The sequence below is a fragment of the Athalia rosae genome, chromosome 8 (genome assembly GCF_917208135.1).
Source record: "Athalia rosae chromosome 8, iyAthRosa1.1, whole genome shotgun sequence".
Taxonomy (NCBI): domain Eukaryota; kingdom Metazoa; phylum Arthropoda; class Insecta; order Hymenoptera; family Athaliidae; genus Athalia; species Athalia rosae.
In genome coordinates this window covers 5,551,177-5,573,615 of record NC_064033.1, presented here as the reverse complement: position 1 = coordinate 5,573,615, position 22,439 = coordinate 5,551,177, and the positions used below count along the sequence as shown (strand labels likewise).

Genomic DNA, 22,439 nt, shown 5'->3' with positions numbered 1-22,439 from the left:
TCTCCTGATACAAATTTTCACTTTTGGGCAAACTTTCAATTTTCAGGACCGGTATTCTAGAGCTCTGCATCATCTCTTACGCTTTGTATCGAAGCATGATAGAATGATTGAATACACAGGCAGGCATACAGTTAGTCTTGCAAGGAAGAAGTTGCTCTCTCTATCATACTAGGATTGAATACAGAGGATTGAAGGCATGCACATGATGAGGCACCAGGTCTCGGAATACCTCCTCGGTTTTTCTGTTCTCCTGATACCTAGAGAATTTTTTAGCCTAAATTCTGAATTCCGGAAACGCTGTTCTAAAGCTAGAAATTATTCTTTCTCTCTTTTATCTACAATTTATTGAATAAATGAATACACGGGCAGGCATATAGTTAGTTCTGCAAAGAATAAGTCGCTCTCTCCATCAGACTAGAAATAATCATGAAGGATTGAAGGCATGCACATGATGAGGCACCAAGTTTCGGACCACCTCCTCGGGTTTTCTGTTCTCCTGATACAAATCTCCACTTTTGGGCAAACTTTCAATTTTCAGGGCCGGCATTCTAGAGCTCTGCATTATCGCTTACGATTTAAAGCATGATTGAATGATTGCATGCACAGGCATGCACACAGTCAGTCCTGCAATGCATCAGTTGCTCTCTCTATCATACTAGGATTGAATACAGAGGATTGAAGGCATGCACATGATGAGGCACCAGGTCTCGGAATACCTCCTCGGTTTTCCTGTTCTCCTGATACAAAAATAAATTTTTGGCCTAAAATTTAATTTCCAGGACCTACATTCTAGAGCTCAGAATGATTTCTTTCTTTTTGTATCGATAAATCATTGAATGATTGAGTACACAGGCAGGCGTATGCCTAGTCCTGCATGCAATCAGTTGCTCTCTCTCCATCATACTAGGATTCAATACAATCGATTGAAGGCATGCACACGACGAGGCCCTAGGTCTAGGAATACCTCCTCGGGTTTTCTGTTCTCCTGATACAAAAATAAATTTTTGGGCAAACTTTCAATTTCCAGGACCTACATTCTAGAGCTCAGAATTATCCTTTTCCTCTCGTATGCATGAATTATTGAATGATTGAATACACATGCATGCATGCATACATATAGTTAGTCCTGCAAGGAATCAGTCGCTCTTTCCATCATACTAGGATATTAGTGGATTTGGTGTGTAGGGGTTTGATTGATAGCAATTCAACAATCGTATATTTAAAGAAGTCAAATATATTGATGAATCAGAGGTAAAAAATACATGTTTGGACATCGTAATATATATTATGGATTCATTCTCACAGATATATTCATCGCTTCTCAATCACAATATCACTCGGAATAGTATACACAATGCTTCAATTCTGAGTCACATTAGAAAAATAGTTTGATCGTTACAAAGAAATTATGTACACAGTACGATCCAACGTATATGTATAATAACTGAATTAGAGCAATTATCCACTCCGAACGTATGATGATTGGCTTTGTCGCATCTTTCCCAGCGCCTGACAGGCGACTGAGGACGTGCATGCCAAGTTACACACATAGAAATTGGTTGATCATATCCGCTCAGGACTTTGCGAATCAAATCTTCGAATTAAAGGAGTGGCGGTTATTCTTCCTCCAGTACAACCTCATCACTGTAGTCTCCTCCTCTGAGTTGGGCTACGATCGTTGGATTTGAGCATCCCTCTATACAAAATAAGACACTGAAATCAAAATAGAGATCATGCTTATATTATTCATCCTACATCCATCTCATTTTAATATTATGAACCTAGTTATCCTCGCAGAGTCTAATCAACAGACAAACATCTTTCTTGTACCTTGGATCTGACGCAGTAAGATTCTCCTTGCCTCGATTGATCCTTTGGATCCTCTTTGCTCAGGTGTCTAGACTGGTCGTGCTTCAGTGTTTGCCTAAGCCTCGACGGTCCTGTTCTAAGAGCCCCAGTTCATTGTCTAAACATTGTGTAACGGTAGCATTTCGTACAAGTTCTGTTTGATTCGTGTCTTTCAAGCACAGAATAAAATCTCCTTGGTCTGCCTGAGCAAATGGATAGTTGTACAGAGCTGTACTGAGTCGTCCGAGGTGCGGGCAACCTGAAAACGGCATTGGAGTGCAAAGAATCAAATCAGTGAGAGGAAAAACAAGATCCTCATCCCTCGACTCGCAAGTGAATATTTTCTAAGCTCACCTGTCGGACTCGAAGCAAACCTCTTGGAAAACGTTTTGAGATTGAAGGAGGAGAGTGGACTACGCTGCACTTTGTGCATGTCACCGAATGTCACGCCTGAGGGATGATAAATCAAATGAATCCGCTCAGTTTTCCCTGATGTGGGGGGTTAACTGCAAACGTCATTTGCGCGTGAAGCCACACACGTCAAGGTGAACGAGGGAGACCATCAAAGTCCCAACAAATGCGACCCAGCTACATCATTCCAGAATTACTTCCTTCTCCTCCTTATGTTTTAATTAATTTTCCAATTACCGCATCTTTCCCAGAACTCGGAAACGCCTAATCAAAGTTACACCATTCCGAATCCTCCCTGCACAGGACTCAACTGCCGGAGGATCCATAGGACCCGCAGGACTGCAATCACTGGCGTAAAATGTGTAAAATGTTTTCCTCGGCCAAACGCCCTCTTTCGCCGGATTCCAGGAACCCGAGTGACAATGATAGTCCGAGTCATTGAGCTTACTCGAAGCTCCGTAGAAGCTCTGCGGTTTGAGTGACCCCAGCCAAATTTGACGGGGCTCTGCGAAGCTGTTTTGTGAATTATAATTTTTGTATTAAATATATATACGCGCGTTGCATCTTGGCAGGGGATATTCTATGGAGTTCGCGGTCGTCTCTCCCCCTCCGACCAGCGACGGAAGGAGCGCTCCGTCCTCGTCGGCGAGGTTCTAACGCACGTATACGTCAAAGTCGAAAGGCATGAAGATCTTTGTCTACTACGTGACCCGTTCCGAAGAGCTACGTTCACTGGCAGCGGCCGATCACGTATGTGACATGGCGTCCGGGTAGAAGAAAGTTGACTGTTAAATAAACGTTAATGTTGTTTTTATGACATTAACTATACGAAAAGGCAACCTCCGAGGCCGCGAATTTCCCACAGACACTTGCATTGATGGTAATGCATGCAAGGAAACCACAAAGGATTAGCGATGGGTAGGGCATCGCCGTCAAATATAAATTCTGACACAACCAACCTCACCACATATCCGCAATCCACTCGAACCTCCACCACCGCCATTCAGAGTGAATTTCCGAGATGGATGCCGTCCCTGCGGACGATTCATCGCGAAAATTCATTGATTCCCGTGCGTAATCTGTCTCTTTTTCTATGATTGCAGGTACTTTGAAAAGCACCAGGCCCATCCCTATCAGGTAAATATCGGGGCAATCGTACATTCAAGGGCGGGATAGCAGTAGCTGGGGGATTAGCTCACAACAAATTGACGTGATGAGAAAATTTTTTACCCATTTTCCCGACGAGTTATTCGGGTCATCGTGCCAATTTCAATTAACATCATTTCGCTGACGATTTTCATTCATCCTCCTTCCGCACGGTACATCGGAAAAAATATCGTCCCCGGATTTTCGACTATTTTCCTGCTCCCTTTTCGAAGATTCTCGCATCCGATATCGCCACTGAAACAGAAATTGTCAATAAAATCGTACCGATCAATCCCACCGATCGTTCTGAGACTTGTTAATTTATGGAAATCCGAATTATCCGTCGTATGGCTATGTTTTCTCAGCCAAGTCCAGTAAAAATTTCGTCGCTCTCTCGGGTAATTGCGAAAGAAACTTTTCTCCATATCGTTGCCAAAGCCGATTGACGGACGTCGTAAACATCGTAGATCAAAAATTCTAGTTGAATTTTCGAAAATTTGCAAAAATTGGCGAAACCAATCTGCTTACGAATATGTAAACATAACCTCACTTTTCTAAAAATCAATAATCTACATTTTCGCGTGAATTCTGCCTCAAAAAACTTGACCCTTCGAATAAATTTCAGCGAGAAAACGAGAGCTAAACCGTACAATCACTCGGATCAAAGATATTTGGAAAGCTCAAGACTGAAATTGAGACCCTTTGTTGACTGTTACTTCGTTTCCAGCAATTCTCTTTTGTCCTCAAACCGAAATTCGCTACGTTTCATTGTTTTTCGAACATTTTGCTTGAGTGTAAAGTCCCTTTATACATTGAGTGAGAATTTTCATTTCTCACAAACAGCACCCGAGAAACGTTCATTTTTTATCACCGACGAATAACAGTTGTCCGCGTAACAGATTTCTCATCAGAGTTTTGATATCGTAGAACGCTAAGTACAGCAGTTCGAAGGGTGGCTATTCATCGTCGACCACGTCGTCAGACAGCCGTTACGAGGGTCGGATGCGCGATTCCCCCAATGGAAACTCGTACAGTCCGGCAGGAGGTATGGGAATGGGTATGGGAGCAGACCGAGATAGTCCCCGTAGCTATCCAGCAAAACCTCTTTACAAGAAGGAGAGAGAAAACAGAGACTACAAGCTATCCTCCTCCAGGGACAAGTATTCAGGTCAGTATCAAGCGATTATTTTGACCAGCTCTCTCACCTCTGTCAAATGACGGAGGTGAAAATGTTCGACTAATTCATTGCAAAGTATTTTCTTTGCATAGGACGGTTGTCAAACAGCGCTGTGAATACTTTCCTTGCTCTTGATACTCTCTACAACAGAAGTGAGAATAGAAAAAGAAACTTAGGCATCGACGTGAACGAAAGCTGAATTAAGAGACGTGTCGATAAAATGATTTTAATGATTCTCGTACATTCAAAGGTCACGAGAATCTTGGAAATATTAAAAACGTCCATAAACTCGAGAAATATGTCAAATATGGCGGTAATTTCCTGAAATTTTACTGGTGTCCGGGAAATTTCCCATATTCTGATTGTTGTTGGAACATTATTTGTCGCAGCCAGAGATCAAGATACTCGGTTCTCGATTTAAAATAATTATGAATGATAGGGTAATTCAGTTTTTTGGTTTCTTGTATCCGCTGTGTACTCTTTGACAAATAAGCGCTCTAGGCGCGCAGAAGTCCTGGTATTTCGCGCCTAAATTTAGCGGCCAGAGATAATGCGATTATTTCCAGTATAAAAATGAGGTTGTGTCTTAACATTTTCAGCGCTAACATGCTTGCTTGCATATGTGTAGATTGTGCACGATCCCCAAAAGACAAGAGGAGCCGGGAAACCAGGGACTCCGAGCACAGGACCAACCATGATAGGAGCGGTGCAGAGGTGAGTTTGTCTTTTCAAAATTATTTTGACTTAAAGAATCTTGTCCACAATTGTTTAAAATTTGACAAAAAAAACCTGAATTTGGGCCTGACTTTGTGAGACGTTTATGATGGACCTGTGACTCTCTTGTTTTTTCATCATAGATTTTACATCCCTTAAAGTTATCATCAAACTCATCACGCGATTCCTCCTCTCAACGGAAACCAGCACATAATTCCTGTCAGGTCAGTGTCTGAAAATAATTTGTCCGTATCTGGGATAATCAGGGCTTGCTAGGATCAGTTTTTTTTTTCTCAATTAATGGTACTCTGATTCGACAGATTTCAAGACATCTTGCGTTAGCTAATGCGACTCGAGATCTGCGAGCAAAGGTTCAACGTAAATAATTTTTTAAATGATAACGTACGAAATTTTAGTCTAGTCAGAGCTTAGTGAAATGTTGACGGATCGTACAGGTTAGATTTCCATGTGAATACTTTTGAAAAATTCCAATGAATATTTTGTTAAAGTTGTAAAGGGTCTATGGGAAGAATAGGATGGCAATTCAATTTTTTCGGGAAATTTTAGAACACTATGTTTAGGATAAACGGGGTGATGAGCGGGGTGGCGTAATGGAGAGAACCGCACGATTCGGAGACTGGTCGGAGCACATGAGCTCGTCTGGGAAAAAGTATTACTACAATTGCAAGACGGAAGTCTCGCAATGGGAGAAACCCAGAGAATGGATCATCCGGACAGAGACTCGGCAGCGCCAATCCAACGATTACTCCTCTAGGTCAAGTAAGTTGAAAACGAAAGCCCGAAAGAAACTGTCCGTTTTTGTTCTACCCTTACCCGAAGGGAGCAGCGCAGAGCATTCTTGTCACGAATGTCATGCTCAGCTGACCCGAGCGAATACTTTTTGCAAATAATTAGGACTTTCTTTGTAGGTAATTTTCGTGATTTTCTGATGCGTTGCTTTTAGGTCACGATAAACATTCCAACTCAAGATCAAATACTAGCGGTAGCAACGTACGGGATGGCAAGTCATCGCGCCAGTCGGATAAACGAGAGTATTGGGGCTCGTGTGGTGGAAGTAGCGGCGGTAGTAGCAGGGAAGATATTTCAATTAGAGAACGAGAACGTGACAAAGAACGCGAAAGAGAACGTGAAAGAGAAAGAGAATCCTGCAGGGAGGAGGTGGGAGTGGAACGCCAGGCACAAGATATGGACATCTCGCCGGGCGACTCCACACCCACCTCGGAACCCCTAACTTCTAGTACTCACGATACACTGCCACAAGGGCCTGTACTCCTTGCAACTGGTGAGCAACTAAATTCTCAAAATCACACGCTTTTGCACCCCGAGACGACCGATCGACGCCACTAGCAGATATCCGTCCACCCTCCATTGACTACACCGGAGATTGCTTCCGCCACTTATACCCCATCGACATGTACACCCGAACAGGTCGCTGTCGATGTCAGTGAAATTTTGTTCCTTCTCTTTTCCAGCACTACCTCGTCTGACTTCGCACCCACCGTCTACACCGCAAACACCTGGAAAGCTGAGTTCTCCGACCCAGCAACAAGGAAACAGTAATGCCCCGGGACCACCTGTTTCCCTCGCCAGTCTCCCCAGACTCTTATCCCAAATCACTGGCAACAAGGAACAACCGGACATCACGCCACAAAAAGCACTGCAAACAATACAAACGGCAATCATGTTGTCACGCCAAGTAAGTAAAGCAGACTCCACCGGTTCTGTTCCCCGCCCCCACAAAAACTCACCGCATCGAACAAGTCACGAGGAAACTGAAACCTTTTTTCAGCAGTCAGGGAGCAGCGACAGAGGTAACGGTGGCAACGACGTGATGGCCCCTCTGAAAGTAGATACGACAGGTAACGTGGCGAGCGAGGGACCACCGACCCCGACTCATTCGGAGACCCAGGACTGTATCGATGCCCGAAAGTGTAATGGAAAATTTCTCTATAAAAAAAAAACCAAAAATCTGGCCATTCGTTGCGCGACCGACCGTTATCACAGCCATTTCTCTTTCCCAGTGACAAGTCCTGGCGGTACAAATACCGGCGTACAAGCCCTGAGTTCTCTGCAAGGTTTGGGTACACTCTCATCGTTAGGTAATCTAGGTAACGGAGGTGGTTTGCAAGCGCTGTCCAGGGTGCAGCCGCCGCTTACCCCATCCCTCACACCCTCGCTAGCCAATCATTACCGAGAGGACCTGACGCAGCATGTGCGTGCTTTTCCTGCTGACATCCTCGAAAAACAGGTACGTACATAACCTAACAACATTCTCCTACTTACACATCGGATCGACAATTGTCACACGAAATTTCACGATCCTTTCTATCTTCCCAATGTTCAGGCGCAAAAACTCAGCGAGGAAGCACACACGATGGGGAGCCTGCAGTGTACACGTGTCTCCGCAGAGCTCAAAACAGCCCGATCAATTGTGAGGCTAACGGAGATCCAGGCAACACTACAGGAACAAAGGTGTGTAAACACATTTATCTTTGATAATTTTGCTCGTTGAAGAAAAAAAAAAAGTAGACAAAAATATATTCAATTAAATCACATCATCAAATATTGATCGGATCCTCTGTTTTTTTTTTTTTTTTTTTTTTTCTCTCTTCTATTTGCAGGATATTATTTCTACGTCAACAAATTCAGACGTTGGAAGAGTTAAAATCCCAAAATTCCTTCATGTCTGACGATTCTTAGTGTAAGGGACTTTATAATATACTATTAATTACACCCTATAATTATTTGAAGCGAAAAAAAAAAATAATAATAATAAAAATAATTAATAATTAATAATAATAATAATAATAAAACATAATTATTAATATTCTCATTAATATTGAATAATTAAGATTGTACCTAAATTATAATAATATCATCACCACGACAGAGGAGGTTAGTAGTGATACGATAGTGATTGATTGCAGTCGGGCTGCTCAGAGAGGAAAAGCCGCTATGGGTGTCCGTGTTGGTAGACGAGTCTTATTATTATTATTATTATTGCTATTATTATTTTATAATTATTATGATTATTAATTATTAATTGTTAACTATCCATACAAGCCTCTCTGAGGAGCGCGCGAGGCCTACACCCGACCAAACAAACAAACAAACAGAAAAAAAAGAAATGAAAAAAAAAAAAAATGGAAAAAACGAAGGGGGTGGGAAGGAAAAGAGAAAGAAGAAAAAAAGAAGAAAAAGAAGAAGGAGAAAGAAAAGAAAATAGAAAAAGGAAAACCACTAAATTAAATAGCAAATGAGTCAACTCTTATTATCGGTATAATATCAATTCAAGTTCTACTGAAATATTGTATACCTGAATTGTGTCCAAGCTGTCTTTGTATTTACCTATGTTGTATACGTGTCAATGTTTCATATCCCCAAGAATAAGCGGCATTTTAACTAGTTGAAAGAATAATGATTAAATAATTAATAAAAAGAAAAAACAAAGGCGAAAAATGAAAAAAAAATCCCCAAAAAAAAACACATAACAAGAAATGAACAAAAAAAAAAGTAAAGAAGAAAATGGAATAACGATAAAAGAAAATAAAATAAACGAATAAAGAATGAGAAACTTGGAAAAAATGAAAAGGGAAAAAACAAACTGAACAATTTCTGTTGTAAATCTCGGAATAAAATTCGTGCCACAAGTTTACTTTTCTAATCCAATGATTCTTTGACCACCATTTTTTTTTCTTTCTTTCTTACTTTCTTACACAATGCACATAGTACAATCATCTCCGGGCCCCGCATTTAGGTATGTGTTTTGTGGTTTTTTACGTTTTTTTTTTTTTTTTGCAAACGCTACATCAATAAAAATCATACAGGCACGCGAGCGTTGTTATTATTAATTATTCGATCAGGAGAACGAAGAGGAGGAGTTGATATTTTCGGCAGACTTGCGGTGAAAGAATAGAAAGAAGCGGGATTGAAAAAAGAGAGATAAGAAAAAAAGAATCGAAGAAGATAATGGAAAAAGAAAAGTTCGACATAGTCGAGGAAGCTGAGATATATGTTTCGTGAAATATTCGATTTGTTTTATTTTTTTGTTTTTCTGTTTCGCTATTTCTGTTTTTCCTAGACGTGTCAGGTGATTGAAAATAATTGAACAATCGCTTACGGTTTTTTTCGTATGCAGATACCTTCGGCAACGTAACGATAAACTCTTGTACTCTAGAATCGTTACCATGATTTTTAGTGAATGTTTTCAAAATAAAAGAATAAAAAGCAAAAAAAAAAAGCAAAAAACAAACAAACAAAAATTAAATTAAAAGTAAATGAATAATTAAAAAATAAAATAAAAATATCACTATTCTTGTAAATGAAATATTCAGTAAAGCTTAGTGCGTATAACGTATTTACGTAGTACGTGTACGACGACAAATTTCAAAATAATCGATTAAAAAAAAAAAAAAAAAAAAACTGGCGAAAGAAGAAAAACAAAACGAACAACACGATCAATTCAACGTCGTCTGCAAAAAAGCTAACTATAATACGTAATAAATATTAACAAATTTCTAGCACAAATGTCACGGCGTTTTTAAAGAACACACTGATGTTAATTGTTAAGTAATGGATTTCTTAGCTGCTAATCAATTGAGCATTTGAAAAGAAAAGAAATTACATGAAATGAAAAGAAAATAGATTGAAAATAATAACAACAACAAAAACAACAATGATTTCTGAATAAGGAAAGTGAAATAATGGATCGAACAACCGAGGATAAAGAGGACAGAAGAAAAAAAAAAAAGAAAATTTTCATCACAATCCATATTGTACGAGTATCTCGATGTTACATATGTCGCTCTTAGAAAAAAAAAAAATAGTTATTTAATATACATTATTAATTAGGAAGGATTGGATCGATTATATTATCACTCCTCTATACTTTCGAACCATCGAAGTGGGTTTCTTTGTTGTTGTTTTCCTTTCTATTTTTCCACCTCGTAAAAGTTCTTTATTTATTTTCTTTTGTCGTTATTTCATTTTTTCTCTCTCACTCCCTACTCAGAGCTTTCCGAGGCTTTGAATCTCAGCGCGGAGGGAGAAACGAAAAAAATAAATGAATAAAAATAAAAATAAATAAACCCACGTCCACCGGATTCTGGAAGAATTGAACCGCCGAAATTTCATATAATTGTATAAGTTTTAGTTAAGTTTCAGGCTAACAATGGCGATCGATTTGCATCGTAACGAAACAGAGAATAAAAAACAAAAAGAAAAAAGTAATGAATAATAATCCTAATAATCATCAAACAAATTATCGAATGACTCGAAGTTTTGACATTGTATAAGACGTTGGAATATTTTTCTAATAGATATTAATTCGGAAGTAACGGAAAAAAGTGTAAAAGTTTTTTCGTACGAAAGCGGTATCGATCGAATGGGAATGATTCAAAGTTTCGGAATCCGTTGTTCGGAGAATTATAGAGAAGATGAAAAAGAAAAAGAGAAAAACAAAAAAAAAAAACATTCGTCTCTTCGTCGTAACACGGAATAGTAGAAATTGTATTTGTTAGCAAGAGAAAAAAAAAATAATAATTATCGATAACAGAGTTCGTTGTGCAATTCGAACTCTCCTCTCTCTTTCGACTATATTTGTTATGTTAAGATGATGATAATTTTAAACGATGCGCAAAATTTTATATACTACACATCTACCCTATGTTATTTTGATTTTCATTTTATTTTATTTTTTTCTGTAACTCCCCTGCATTTGCGATCGTTTTTATTTAAAATAACTAAGTAAGTCTTTTAAATCTTATTTATTTCGGATATGTGTGTCTCTTAGATATTTTTTTCCTTGTCAAATTTTTTTTCTTCATTCAAGACCTCGATGAGATGTGTCGTATACAATTTTTGAAAAAAAAAAAACAGCAACAACAACAACAAAAAATACGAAAAGAAAATCAAAAAAAAAAAAAAACTTATATCCACTCCAAGTGATATAATATACATTATACCTACATATTAGATATTATTATTATTATCAGCTAAACGTTTTACGAATTCTCAGATTTGTTGAAAGAAAAAAAAAACCAAAAACCAAAAAAAAAAAAAAATACAAAAAACAGTTCACGAGCAAAGAAATTGACAAAAACGTTATTGTGGCAAAACGAACAAAAAGAAAAAAAAGCAAAGAAAAAAAAAACAAAAAAAAAAAGTAAATACAAAAAGAAAAAAAGAAATTAATCTAAGAGCCTCATTTTTTGTACAATTACGTTTACGTGGTAAGTCGCTACGAGACCATTTGAAAAAAGAAAACTGAAATTAAGTAAAATAAAACAAAAAAAAATATTGACAAATAAAATGGTATACTTGAATTGAAAACAATATGGTCCTTTCATTCCACACAAGACACCGTTCCATAAACGATAATAATATCAATAGTATAAGAAGGTATTTTATATGAATATTTTTCAACTTACCGCAATCTATTTGATTTCTCCCGTTGCCATTTTTTCTTACGTTTTTTTCTCTCCAACGGGTTCATCCCAGTGGATATTTTTTTTCTTTCCTTCTTCGTTCACTTCAACACCAACACAGTTCGAAGACTATTAGAATTTTTTAATTTTTTATTATTATTATTTTCCTTTTTTGATAGAAAAATGACTACGATACGTGAAAAAAAAATCGAGGCAAGTCAAAAATAAATTTCGCACTTGATATACTATATATATGTGTGTGTATATATATATATACTTACAATTGAAGAAAACAAGATATATAGAATAAACGGAAAATAGAAAATAGAAAAAAATGAAATGAAATAAAATAAAATAAAATAAAAGAAATCCTTATTACAAAAACAAATTACATTAAATTTTTTCATGATTCAGAAGCCACAGCTGAATATTTATTCGTTTTTTTTCTGCAATATTACATCCGGGTATGACCCAAAGAATTTTTTGTTTTTTTATTGCGTTCGGATTTAATACGATTTGATTATTTGTTTTATTCTATTATTTTTTTTTTCTTTCTTTCTCTTTTCTTTTCAGCTGTGCTATTATATTTAAATTACACGTGTACGACTGAGGAAGAAGTTTTCTTTATATTGAAGAATATAGTCGCATCATTATTCCGTCAATAGAATTGCAAAATTCTTTGGTTCAAACCTAATTAAATTTTTTTTTTTCGTTTCTTTGTTTTTTTCGCTTCGCTAAACATTTTCTTAAAATCAATAATTTCCTACCTAGAAAGTAAAAATTGTAAACCCACGTTATCGATACAACATATCGTTCTCGAACAGTTTTTGCCTTTTTTTTTTTTTGTTTTTGCTTATTTTTTTTTTTTCATTTTTTTGTAGACTCTAATATTGGGGTAATATAATTCTTACGCTATAAAGAGATGTAGGTAATATTAAGAATAAGTATAACAACAGTAATGCGGATATATGCTATTACGGTGTTTCTCAACGATGATAACTTACAGAAATCTGTGTGTGTTTTTTTCTGTCTTGTTTATTCATTTCTTATTTCTTTCTTTTTCTTCCACTAATTTCAGTCATGTGTGGTTCGTGAAAGTTTCATACTCATCGTTAACAGTAAAATGGTCGAAAAAATTAATACGGAGGAACGAATGTTCATAAATTATCGTACGAGAAGAGAAAAAAAAAATGAGAAAAACCAAAATAGAAGATATGAATATTTTGTTTGTTTTGTTTTGCTTTGCTTTGTTTTTCTTTTACACAACCCTCAAGGTATGTTCACCAGAAATATATTTATTTAGCTACCCTATGCCTTTACCTTAAATATTTAGAGAACAGTTGATCATTAAAAGACTAGTAATTTTCTGGAGCTACCATTGTTCACAGTGTTTAGTCTGAATTTAAGGTAATCACTTATCGGTGATAGTCTTATTTTAATTTTTTTCCACTTTTTTTCAAACAATGTAGCGGGGCAGGGGAATATATGAGCGGATGGAAGACGATCGTTATGATAACGAAATGAATAAGGAAAACTAAAATTTATTACTCTAAACGCGAATTAACCAACAAAGCTGAATAATTTTAGATTGATGGTTGAACGAATTAGATTTACTTGATTTTCAAAAAATTGAGTGTCAATTAAAAGAGTGTAATATCAATCGCATATTATCATCATCATCATTGTTATTTTTAATCTTGTTGTATTATTCTTCGGCTGAGAAACACCAAATGTTTTTTCTTACTTTTTCCTCTTTTTATTTAATACTAACTATTGTTACACTATGTTATGGGATATCTCCATAACCGTAGCAGTGTGTACAGTGAACATTCTCAAACATTTGATTCATTATTTTTAATTATTCATTGGACTTATTTCATAATAAACTCTGACGAGTTGAGGAATTCAATTGTTTAGTTGTTTCTTTTTTAAATAAATTCTGGAAAAAATTGAAGATACCGTCGCAATAAAGTCAGTCCTCTCTGAGAGCGACTCGATTAAAAATTATACAAATTAGTGTGCTTAGCCTTCTTCTTGGATTATGGTAATGCGTTATCATACCTTATGCACAGTTGATTAGCAAGTTAAAAAGAAACAAAAAAAAAAAAAGGAAAAGAAATGAATAAATTCTTAACAAAGTGTATAAAATATTGTACAAAATAATTCCAATAAAATAAATTCAATGATCTAATTAATAGCCCAAAAAGCTTTACATGTAGATTGTTGTTTTAAGGCCATATAATAAATTGAATAGGATACCTATTCCTGGCACAACAGTAAATACATTAAATAATTTAGAAATCCGTTTGTTCGTGACGTACAAACGGGGGACACAGCCTTTACAGAGAATGTTCACGGTGTTAAACAGCTTCGCTAGTTATACCTCGGCGCACCATCCACTTTACTAATAAATTATCATTTATCACTATATCGTATCGGTAGCAGTTTAGTTTTTAATCTTCAGTCCGTGTCTGATTATCATGAAAAATTCTGTACACACTAAATTTCTATTATGCTGAAGTTTTGTTAATATTAATACTCTGGGAAGTGTGGGGATCGGTGAAGGCGTATGTTTGTTTCCAGTAACTGATTTCATTTGGACTATTCCGGTCTGATTCTGACAGCGATGAAAAGCTTATGACGAGGGATGATGATATTGTTCTTCAGAATTCATCATTCTATAATCGTTAACAAAGTATTGGGATAAAAGTTGAACAAGATAATACTATAGCTGAACGATAGAAACTTCTGAGTATGATTCGATAACCGCTTGAAATCTAGTCAATACAATTAAAAGGTTAGAAATAATGTACAGATCAATTGAGACGCAAGTCCGTCTGTCAAAATTGGTATCTTGTCGGTGTATCGGTTTGGTGGTAGGTGTTCGGTACCGTATCGAAGTATGTCCATTATTTATGGTATCGTAATAAGAACTTAAGGGCGTCCTAAAAACTATTCGTAAAAAATATATAACAATGAATAGCACAATGATGTGTAACAGGGGTCCTTGTATGTACCTATCTATATGCTACATGGCCGAGTTGTGTTGAATGTGCCGAGCTATCACTGGCTACTGTCGATCTTAAGCCTCTAAGTAATATAGACTTAACGCTACTCTTCGTATCTTAAATAAAACATATATGGCTGAATAATAATTCATTAATGACCATGTCATTGGCTAACTACGTAACACCTTGGGGCTCCTAAGAACATACATTTTACAGAAATAATCGATCAACTTCGGCAGGGTTTTTATTCCAAGAATACCATGTCTTTTTTCTTTCTGAGTTTATCTCGTTACGATGCAAAAAGAGAACAAAATATAACGTACATGTATGTAGCCGAGTTAAACGAAGCGTGGTAATAAAAAATAAATCAGAGATTTGTTGTCCCTTTTTTTTCTTTCTTTTTCTCTCTTGATCAATTGTAGAAGACCCATGGCTTTATAGCGTCACCTCGTACACACTTTCATTTACTTCATTCACCATATGATAAAACACACAACATATTTATGTATACTTAGACCTAAAAAAAAGTAGCATTCAGAATATTATCCTATAGGATGAATTCATTATTTATAAAAAAAATATACAATTTCAACTACGCAATGGAAACGTTTTGGTAATCGTTACTTTTGTACTTATCTGAATGCCACTTTAGTGTATATTACACTAAGCCCGGGCCAGTCCTACAATATTCTTAGAACCGACCGCGGGATTCCTAGCTAAAATATAAATTTCAGATATTTTCTGAATCGATATACCCATAAATGGTGTTATTCCACTTATATATACTCTCTTCGCAGAACTCACGACCTTTCCAACTCTCATATAGTATATGCAATAATATTATCGATCACAGGAAAAGTGTAACGAGAATACGATTGATTGAAAAAATCATCATTTTCTAAAAAATCGTTCGGCAGCCAGAGCCTGCGACTCTCGCTGCCCAAATATTAATTACCCGAGTTTTCGGCCATAAAAGATTCACTTATAGCTCCTAATTAGTTTTTCATCGCCACACACTACTCGGTCGTGAGTTAAGTAAGCGACTTATACTTACCTGAGCAGGTCGCCACTACCCTGCTGTTTTCGTTTCCAATTGCATACGATTCTCCTGTGCTCAGCTGTCACTTTTATCTATATCTCTTCGTGAAGAAACATGGAACGTTAATGTTTCAGCAAAATGGTTTTTTGCATTGTCATATTGTAAAGTTACTTCTCCGTTGTTCTGATTATTATCTTCTCGTCATTGGCTCTTGTTTCTCTTTTTTGTTATCATTATTGTTGTTACTGTTGTTGTTACTCGCGTAATCAATCGGAGAGATACGTGGTTTTATTCGTTTGCTACGGTGTGTCTGTATTGGTAAAACTGACTTTGCGCCAAACGCAAAGCTTTGTCACAGACTCTATTATCGTATGATTTAAATAATTTATAATTTACGGTAAAGTTATTCCTGCGGAACACAAGTGGTCATACTCAAGCGCATTTTTCTGTTATTAAAGTTATTATATTACACGAATGCTTGGCATTCCACCACACTGAAGTAATAATTTTATTATCTTTATTATTAATATTCATTTTTCTTTATCTTTCATTAGTTTATTTTACAGTACCGACACAATCACGCACTTTTATTATTTACCGGGGCTGCTGCGCTCTTCGCAATGCCTTTTTGAATTTTCTTGGAAGCGGCGCGGGCGCCACCTGAGGTGGTGCACTGAAACAACGATAAACATTAATTTTTGAAATGCAACGATTAAAACGAAAGACAGTGAAAAAAAAACGCTGTGTCGACAAAGTATACTCACTTGAACGCCGGTAGAGCACTTCCACCGGTAAAGTCAAACGTAGGTCGTGTGTTGGGATCAAATGTAAGAGACGGGTTGGAACTGGGGGCATCAAATGCGAATCCTCCGGCTGGTGGAGCAGCTGGTAACTGTAACGAGATGTCAGATTTTGAGAACAATTCGTGAGGATTCGAGGTACAGGTATAGGTTAATATGGACACTCACCGATCCGCTGAAATTAAAACCTGAGGATGCTGGGGCAAAATTAAAACCACCGCTCGGAGCTGAGGCAGTGGAACCGAATGCTGGCGTCGGTTGACTCTGTCCAAAACTAGGAGTGCTCTGGGGAATGCCGAACATTGGAGTAGCGTTGGGTGCGCTCTGGCCAAAGGCTGGAACCTCTGGCTTAGGAGCGTTGAATGTGAAACTCGCTGGAGTGGCCTCGGCAGCTGGCGTCGGGTTGAAAGTGCTGGTGCCAAATCCGGTGCCAGGCTGCGTAGTATTGCTGCTGTTTCCAAAAGTGAATAAAGATTTCTGTACGCTAGGTTGCGTCGGAGTGGGTGCTGCAGGGTTGGTGCCAGAGAAACTGAAACCAGTCGAGACTTGTTGAGGTGCCGATTGAGCAGCGCTCCCACCGAACGTGAATATTCCTGATGCGGGTGGTTGTGGGTTCTCTGGCGCTTTTGGCGCAGCGAACAAAGTCGACGTAGGATTAGTTCCAAAGGCGGGTGTAGTAACAGTTCCAAAAGCAGGTGCTGTCGAACCAAACCCTGTTGTCGACGAAGAAACGTCAAACGCAGGAGTCACTGATACGAACGAAGTTGTCGGCGTCTTCTTGGTATTCTCGAACGGGTTCAGTTTGACGCCCTTCCCTCCGATGGGTGAGGCTGCAGGTCCACCGAATAACGAAGGAGTTTTGGCGTTGGGCATGCCAAATGCAGGCACCGATTGGTTTTTATTATCTTCGAACAGTGGCGCTGAGTTCTCTGAACTGAAGGCTGGGGTACTCACTGTGCCGAAGGGAGCAATCGAAGATTTTTCCGTCGGAGCAGTAGTCGTAGCACTGGCTGATTTGTTTCCTCCGAAGAGAGAAAACATCGAGGATGCCGGGGCAGGTGTTGACTCCGCCACAGTTGCTGGGGTGGGTGCTGAGGTCAGTGACATCGTTGGATTTTGTACAAAAGTTGGCGTGGACGAAACAGCTGGCTGAGACGGAATCACTGCACTTCCAAACGTGAATAGGCCGGGTGTCGAAGCACTGACAGCAGTCGTGGTGGTTGAGAGTCCATCACTCGAAGCTGCTGTGCCTGTCGTACCAAATGCAGAAGTTAAAACAGGCTTCGCTTCGGTGTTTGTCTCAGCGGACAATTTTGGTGCCAGCAAATTGGTTTGATCGTTAGTCGAGGTAGTCTTGAGGTCTTCGCTGGCTGATGGAGAGGGAATCAATTTTTGCGATTCGGAAGATGGAATACCAAAGGTTACGGTGGAAAGATCGTTGGTTTTGTTGGAAGATGCATCTGCTTTGAGCCCGCCGAAGGAGAAGGAAGCACCCGTACTGCTGACAGCAGGTTGTACACCAAACGCCAATTGTTTTTCAGGTGTCACTTTAGCAGCTTCTGTCTTGGGCACTCCGAAGGAGAACAAGGGTGTGCTTTCTGATTCTTTCGTGTTCAACGAACGTTTTTTTGCCACGCTTTCCGTGTCCGCTTTCGTTGGTTCAGGTTTGGTTTTGTTTTCATTTGGGATGCCAAAAGTGAATCCGGACGTATTCTGAGGGGCGCCAAATGTGAACCCCCCAGGCTTCGGCGACGAAACAGAATTCGCGCCAAAAGTGAATCCAACACTCGTCGGCGTCGACAGTTTGCTGCCGTTCGCTTTCTCCTCACTTTTAGGAATTCCGAATTTGAAACCTCCGGAATTTTCCGGCATTTCTATCTTGAACTGTAAACCCGAACTACCGGTAGCCACCGACGGTGCACTCGCGACCTTTGTCGATCCTGGTTTCGCAGCTCCGCAGGCAGCGCATTCGTTGGTTTCACTTTTGTTTTGCAACATGCAATCGTTGCATGTCCAAGCGCCAGCTGGTTTCTTGAATTTGTCTCCAAACGATGTCAACGAGTTAGATTTCGGCACGCTCAAGCACGGGCAGGTTACGATGGAACTGGGGTTCTTTACTTTACAGCTCGAACATTCCCAGAGGGCGATATTTTGTTCAGACTTACTCGCAGAGTCCTTGCTATCAAGTTCTTTGCCGGAGAGACTGGAACTGGTGGTCAACGATCCTCCGTTGACAGGTGCTTTCGTCGGGGCGATTTTCATGGAGCCTGGCTTCGAAGCGTTGCAACAAGGGCAGGTTTCGATGCTGGCGGGGTTTCGCAGCATGCAACCCGGGCATTCCCACGAGCCTTCGGCTGGCTTGAACTTCTCCATCAAATCGGATTTCTCGGAGAGAGAAGAAAAACTTGGCAAACTGCTAGGCTGAGCCTTCGCACCTCCTGATCTCGGGGTGGTACAAGCCACGCATTTTACGTCGGTCAATTTGTTGACAACTAAACAAGTGCCGCACTCCCACTGACTGCTGCTCATCTTGAACCGTGAACCAAAGCAATCTGCGACCACAGGTTTGGACTGCGAAACAGTAACCGTCGAAGAGGATGTCGATAAACTTTCCAAGGGTTTGTCGACTCTGGGAACAGACTTCGATGCCTTGCAAGCGACGCACTGTAAAACTTCCTTGTCATTTCTAATCAAACACTGGCCGCACTCCCACATCCCAGCCGCAGGCTTCCAAGCCTCCATCAGCGGGTCGGACTTGTTTCCTAGAATATCCATCACACTTCCGGTTTTCAATTCATTGGATACTTTGACTCCGTCGACAAGGCCATCTTTGGGCTTTGATTTTTCCTTCAATTTTGGAGCCGTAGACGTCTTGGACCAGATGAAATTCGATGGGGGCGACGAAAAACTGCTCAACGTATTATTCGACTCGACGGTCAAAGTTTTGGAAAGTTCGTAACTCTCGTCCAGAGAGACCTTCTCATTGGCATTAATAGGTTTGCTAAAGGTGAAATTGTTGATAGATTTTAGGTTCCTAGATGTGTCTGTAACTTTTATCGGACTAGCAAATTTGAACGATTCTTCGGCCCCATTTTTGTTGGCATTGCTTGTATCGAAGGGCAGCATGATATCGAAGGCTGGTAACGTACTGATCGGCAATGTGATGTTAGGCAAATTCACCGCGTCAGTCGCACTGTCTTTATCGAACTCAGTTTTGTCCTTGGCTTTAACCTTGCCGGAGTATTTGGACTTTTCGTTGCTGCCGCCGGACCTGTCAAAATAAATCGGGTTAAGTAATCTTCGGATGCACGGGGTGGCCAACGAGTTGTCTTCAAAAGGCAAAATTCACAATCTAATCAAAACTCATTACCTCAATCTGTACTCTTGAGGAGCTGGTGGAGGTCCGCTGCGAGCTGATACAATTTTACGCGCAGCTACCGTCGTGTCTTGTAGTCTCTGTCGGCGTCTGAGTTTCAGTAGATCCGGTACAGTGGGGACGGTAAGTTCTCTCGTCAAATGACGTAAGCCTACGCGAACCACCGGTGAGCCGGTCTCATCCCTTTGCCTTTTTCTACCACCGTAAGGAGATGGTTTGTTGGTTGCGTTTATGGGAATTTTTTTAGCGTCCAATATCGGAGAGGAAAATTGCTCGAGCGCTTCCAATATTCTCTTAGCGGTTTGACTCATGCCCGATGAATCGTTGCCAGCCGCACTCGGAGACTTCACTTGAATGTTCGTCCGGTTTGGTATTTTCAATTGCAACTGTTTACAAGATTACATTCAGTGTTCACCAATTGCCAATGATAATCGAAGGACGACCATATTTCTCAAGCCTTTTACTCACCTCGTTTGTGCTGTTGAACAAACTACGCCCACGACGGTGAAAGCCTGCTGTGTTGGCACCCCCGAATGTGGTGTTGCCGTTGTAGAAAGGAGAGGCGATCGAAGGTCCCCGTTCTAAAGAGTTGTTCATCACCGATGCGTTAAAACTAGGTCTCCGACTGCTCAACGAATCTCTGGTATTACTGTCTAAGAACAGGGACCGTGGCGATTGGAGGTGGTTTGCTGCGGCGCAGAGTTCAAAAATTAGTTCCGAGATAAGATATTGGTACGAGATGAAGGACCGGAGCACACTTACTGAAATTCAACTTGTCGTCCATGTATCGTTTTCTGGTTGCAAAGGATCTGTTGTATCCCAAGCTGGAGGGTGCTTCTTGTCTATTGATCTGCGGTATGAGCGAACTACATCCGCTGGTGCTCTCGCTGGACTCGGAGTTGTCGTCCGTTCCATTGGTTGCGCCATTATTTTGTGCCGACGTAAGAGAGATCAACTCTGCTCCGCTTCTCTGAGTGTTTAAGTTTCTTATTTCCGTCTGTACAGCAGGCGTCGAAGCCACCAGACGACGAATCCCACTAGTTCCAGCTACTGGGGGCTCCAGGAAATCAGCCGTCTGCGAGACCGGGACATAGAACATGATGTGAATTTCAGAAAGTTTCTTTAAAATGTAGGGGGACTTAAGGATCTTTGTAATTACCGTTTCATTATGGAAAAGATATTGTTCGTTACAAGAATTGACCTCGTTGACAGAAGTTCTGCTTCTAGGTTGAATGTTGAATGTTCCGGGAGGATGAGTCACGTCCATACGTATCCGTGGCCGTTTGCAGACAGGAGGTCGTATCGGCTCTTCGTCATTGTCCGAGTCTTCCGGATCGACGGTATCGTTTGATATCTCACCATTATCTTGCGACGAGTTAAACCATTTGCTTATCCATGACCGCTGTGGTATTAAATCTGTTACTCGGGTAGCAACTTTTTTCACAAAAGACTGCCAAAAAAGTAGAGTCTCATGAAATTGTCGATGCTCAGCGATGGGTATATTAAAGAATTAAGTATGCGAGGAGAATTTTAAAAGTGATTGCTGAAAATCACATGACAAATCGAGCTGCGGTGAACGATGAAATTTCATAGCAGGTTGAATCGTTACATCGATGCATTGCATGGCTTGTTACTGAAATATACTCATGGAATAAATTGATCAGATTTTTCAGAGCAACTTCTTGAGATAAAAATAGTTTGGAGTAGATTAAAAAATGCTTCAATAAACAAACTGCGATTAAGTGAATACATGTTCAATACGGGGAACTAAACTTGCATAAAATACAGCTAGACTGGAACGCTAGCATTTCAAGGTTATAGCATTTTGCATGGCCGCAAATTCCACGGGTGCACATCAAGTTTGAGGTTATTAGATATATAGAAAGTGCATTACGTGCATGAAAGTTCGTACAAAGGCGTTCGCTTCTAGAAGCTAATGCGATTGAATGACAATCGGTTTGACGATTGTTCAACATCTAATAACCGACGCATAATCTATTTTTAGGAAACGCGCGAAGGACCGTTGTGGAAGTTGTGGATTTGTAGCGGGAGGTCCCTACGAAGACGAATAATGTTACTCACGTTGTTTGCATCGTAGGGTTTTGCATTCCTCGAACGTTTGTTGCTCAAACTGTTGCCTCCCTTAGCCATTGTCGTACCATTTACTGGTGAATTATGAAACACTTTGAATAATTTAGATTATCGCATATCAAACTGACACCTCACACTAACTTTCACGACGAAACCACGAGAAAATATGGCGGCTCGCTCGGGCTTGAGATCCTCCGGGGGTCCGCTACCCCGCTGCCGGGAAAGGGCTCGCTTCCCGTTGGCTCGGATCTTCCGAAGATTCGAGAGCCGCCCCCTGTCGACACCTTTGTTCAATTAAATGATATCTTGGCGGGCCCCCGCCTCTCCGTAAAATTGGCCGACTTCGTCGGGCCCGTTTTTCACGGATTACAATCCATTCGAAT

The 22,439-nt window shown here is 39.7% G+C and overlaps 3 protein-coding genes across 7 annotated transcripts; 1 reads left to right on the top strand and 2 right to left on the bottom strand.

The window, feature by feature from the left end:
• Positions 1-1,214: 1,214 nt before the first annotated feature.
• LOC125502074 (probable glutamate--tRNA ligase, mitochondrial) lies at positions 1,215-3,504 on the bottom strand. Of its 4 annotated transcripts, none has more exons than XR_007279889.1 (4): positions 3,490-3,504; positions 2,203-2,772; positions 1,831-2,107; positions 1,215-1,713 (listed from the first exon to the last, which is right to left on the bottom strand). XR_007279889.1 is itself a non-coding variant. In XM_048659679.1 (3 exons), the coding sequence occupies exons 1-2, from the start codon at positions 2,279-2,281 to the stop codon at positions 1,914-1,916; spliced, it is 273 nt and encodes a 90-aa protein (XP_048515636.1). In that variant the 5' UTR covers positions 2,282-2,748; the 3' UTR covers positions 1,215-1,713; positions 1,831-1,913. The 4 variants fall into 4 exon arrangements, 2 of the variants coding, with proteins under 2 accessions (XP_048515636.1, XP_048515637.1); XR_007279888.1 differs by lacking the exon at positions 3,490-3,504 and adding an exon at positions 3,219-3,233; XM_048659679.1 differs by lacking the exon at positions 3,490-3,504 and having other exon boundaries at positions 2,203-2,748.
• Positions 2,924-9,739, top strand: LOC105686203 (WW domain-containing adapter protein with coiled-coil homolog). 2 transcript variants are annotated; one of them, XM_048659677.1, is made up of 13 exons: positions 2,924-3,177; positions 3,363-3,396; positions 4,333-4,573; positions 5,211-5,296; positions 5,440-5,520; positions 5,878-6,076; positions 6,261-6,599; positions 6,790-7,013; positions 7,107-7,248; positions 7,339-7,565; positions 7,662-7,789; positions 7,939-8,018; positions 8,381-9,739. In XM_048659677.1, the coding sequence occupies exons 1-12, from the start codon at positions 3,137-3,139 to the stop codon at positions 8,015-8,017; spliced, it is 1,821 nt and encodes a 606-aa protein (XP_048515634.1). In that variant the 5' UTR covers positions 2,924-3,136; the 3' UTR covers position 8,018; positions 8,381-9,739. The 2 variants fall into 2 exon arrangements, with proteins under 2 accessions (XP_048515634.1, XP_012256251.1); XM_012400828.3 differs by having other exon boundaries at positions 7,110-7,248; positions 7,939-9,739.
• A 2,540-nt stretch (positions 9,740-12,279) lies between these two features.
• LOC105686577 (nuclear pore complex protein Nup153) lies at positions 12,280-22,261 on the bottom strand. Its single transcript, XM_012401525.3, has 8 exons — positions 22,048-22,261; positions 21,125-21,415; positions 20,728-21,040; positions 20,434-20,654; positions 19,960-20,351; positions 16,758-19,860; positions 16,554-16,681; positions 12,280-16,462 (listed from the first exon to the last, which is right to left on the bottom strand). Exons 1-8 carry the CDS (start codon positions 22,114-22,116, stop codon positions 16,384-16,386), a joined length of 4,596 nt encoding a protein of 1,531 aa, XP_012256948.2. The 5' UTR covers positions 22,117-22,261; the 3' UTR covers positions 12,280-16,383.
• Positions 22,262-22,439: the final 178 nt, after the last annotated feature.

Coding starts and splice junctions, on each gene's coding strand:
- LOC125502074 (XM_048659679.1), bottom strand. CDS start 2,281: ATGCACAAAGTGCAGCGTAGTCCACTCTCCTCCTTCAATCTCAAAACG. Junction 2,108..2,202: donor GTTTGCTTCGAGTCCGACAG/GTGAGCTTAGAA, acceptor TGCCGTTTTCAG/GTTGCCCGCACCTCGGACGA.
- LOC105686203 (XM_048659677.1), top strand. CDS start 3,137: ATGGTAATGCATGCAAGGAAACCACAAAGGATTAGCGATGG. Junction 5,297..5,439: donor ATGATAGGAGCGGTGCAGAG/GTGAGTTTGTCT, acceptor TTTTCATCATAG/ATTTTACATCCCTTAAAGTT. Junction 7,014..7,106: donor CAATCATGTTGTCACGCCAA/GTAAGTAAAGCA, acceptor ACCTTTTTTCAG/CAGTCAGGGAGCAGCGACAG.
- LOC105686577 (XM_012401525.3), bottom strand. CDS start 22,116: ATGGCTAAGGGAGGCAACAGTTTGAGCAACAAACGTTCGAGGAATGCA. Junction 16,682..16,757: donor GTTTTAATTTCAGCGGATCG/GTGAGTGTCCAT, acceptor ATCTCGTTACAG/TTACCAGCTGCTCCACCAGC. Junction 16,463..16,553: donor AGTGCTCTACCGGCGTTCAA/GTGAGTATACTT, acceptor TCGTTGTTTCAG/TGCACCACCTCAGGTGGCGC.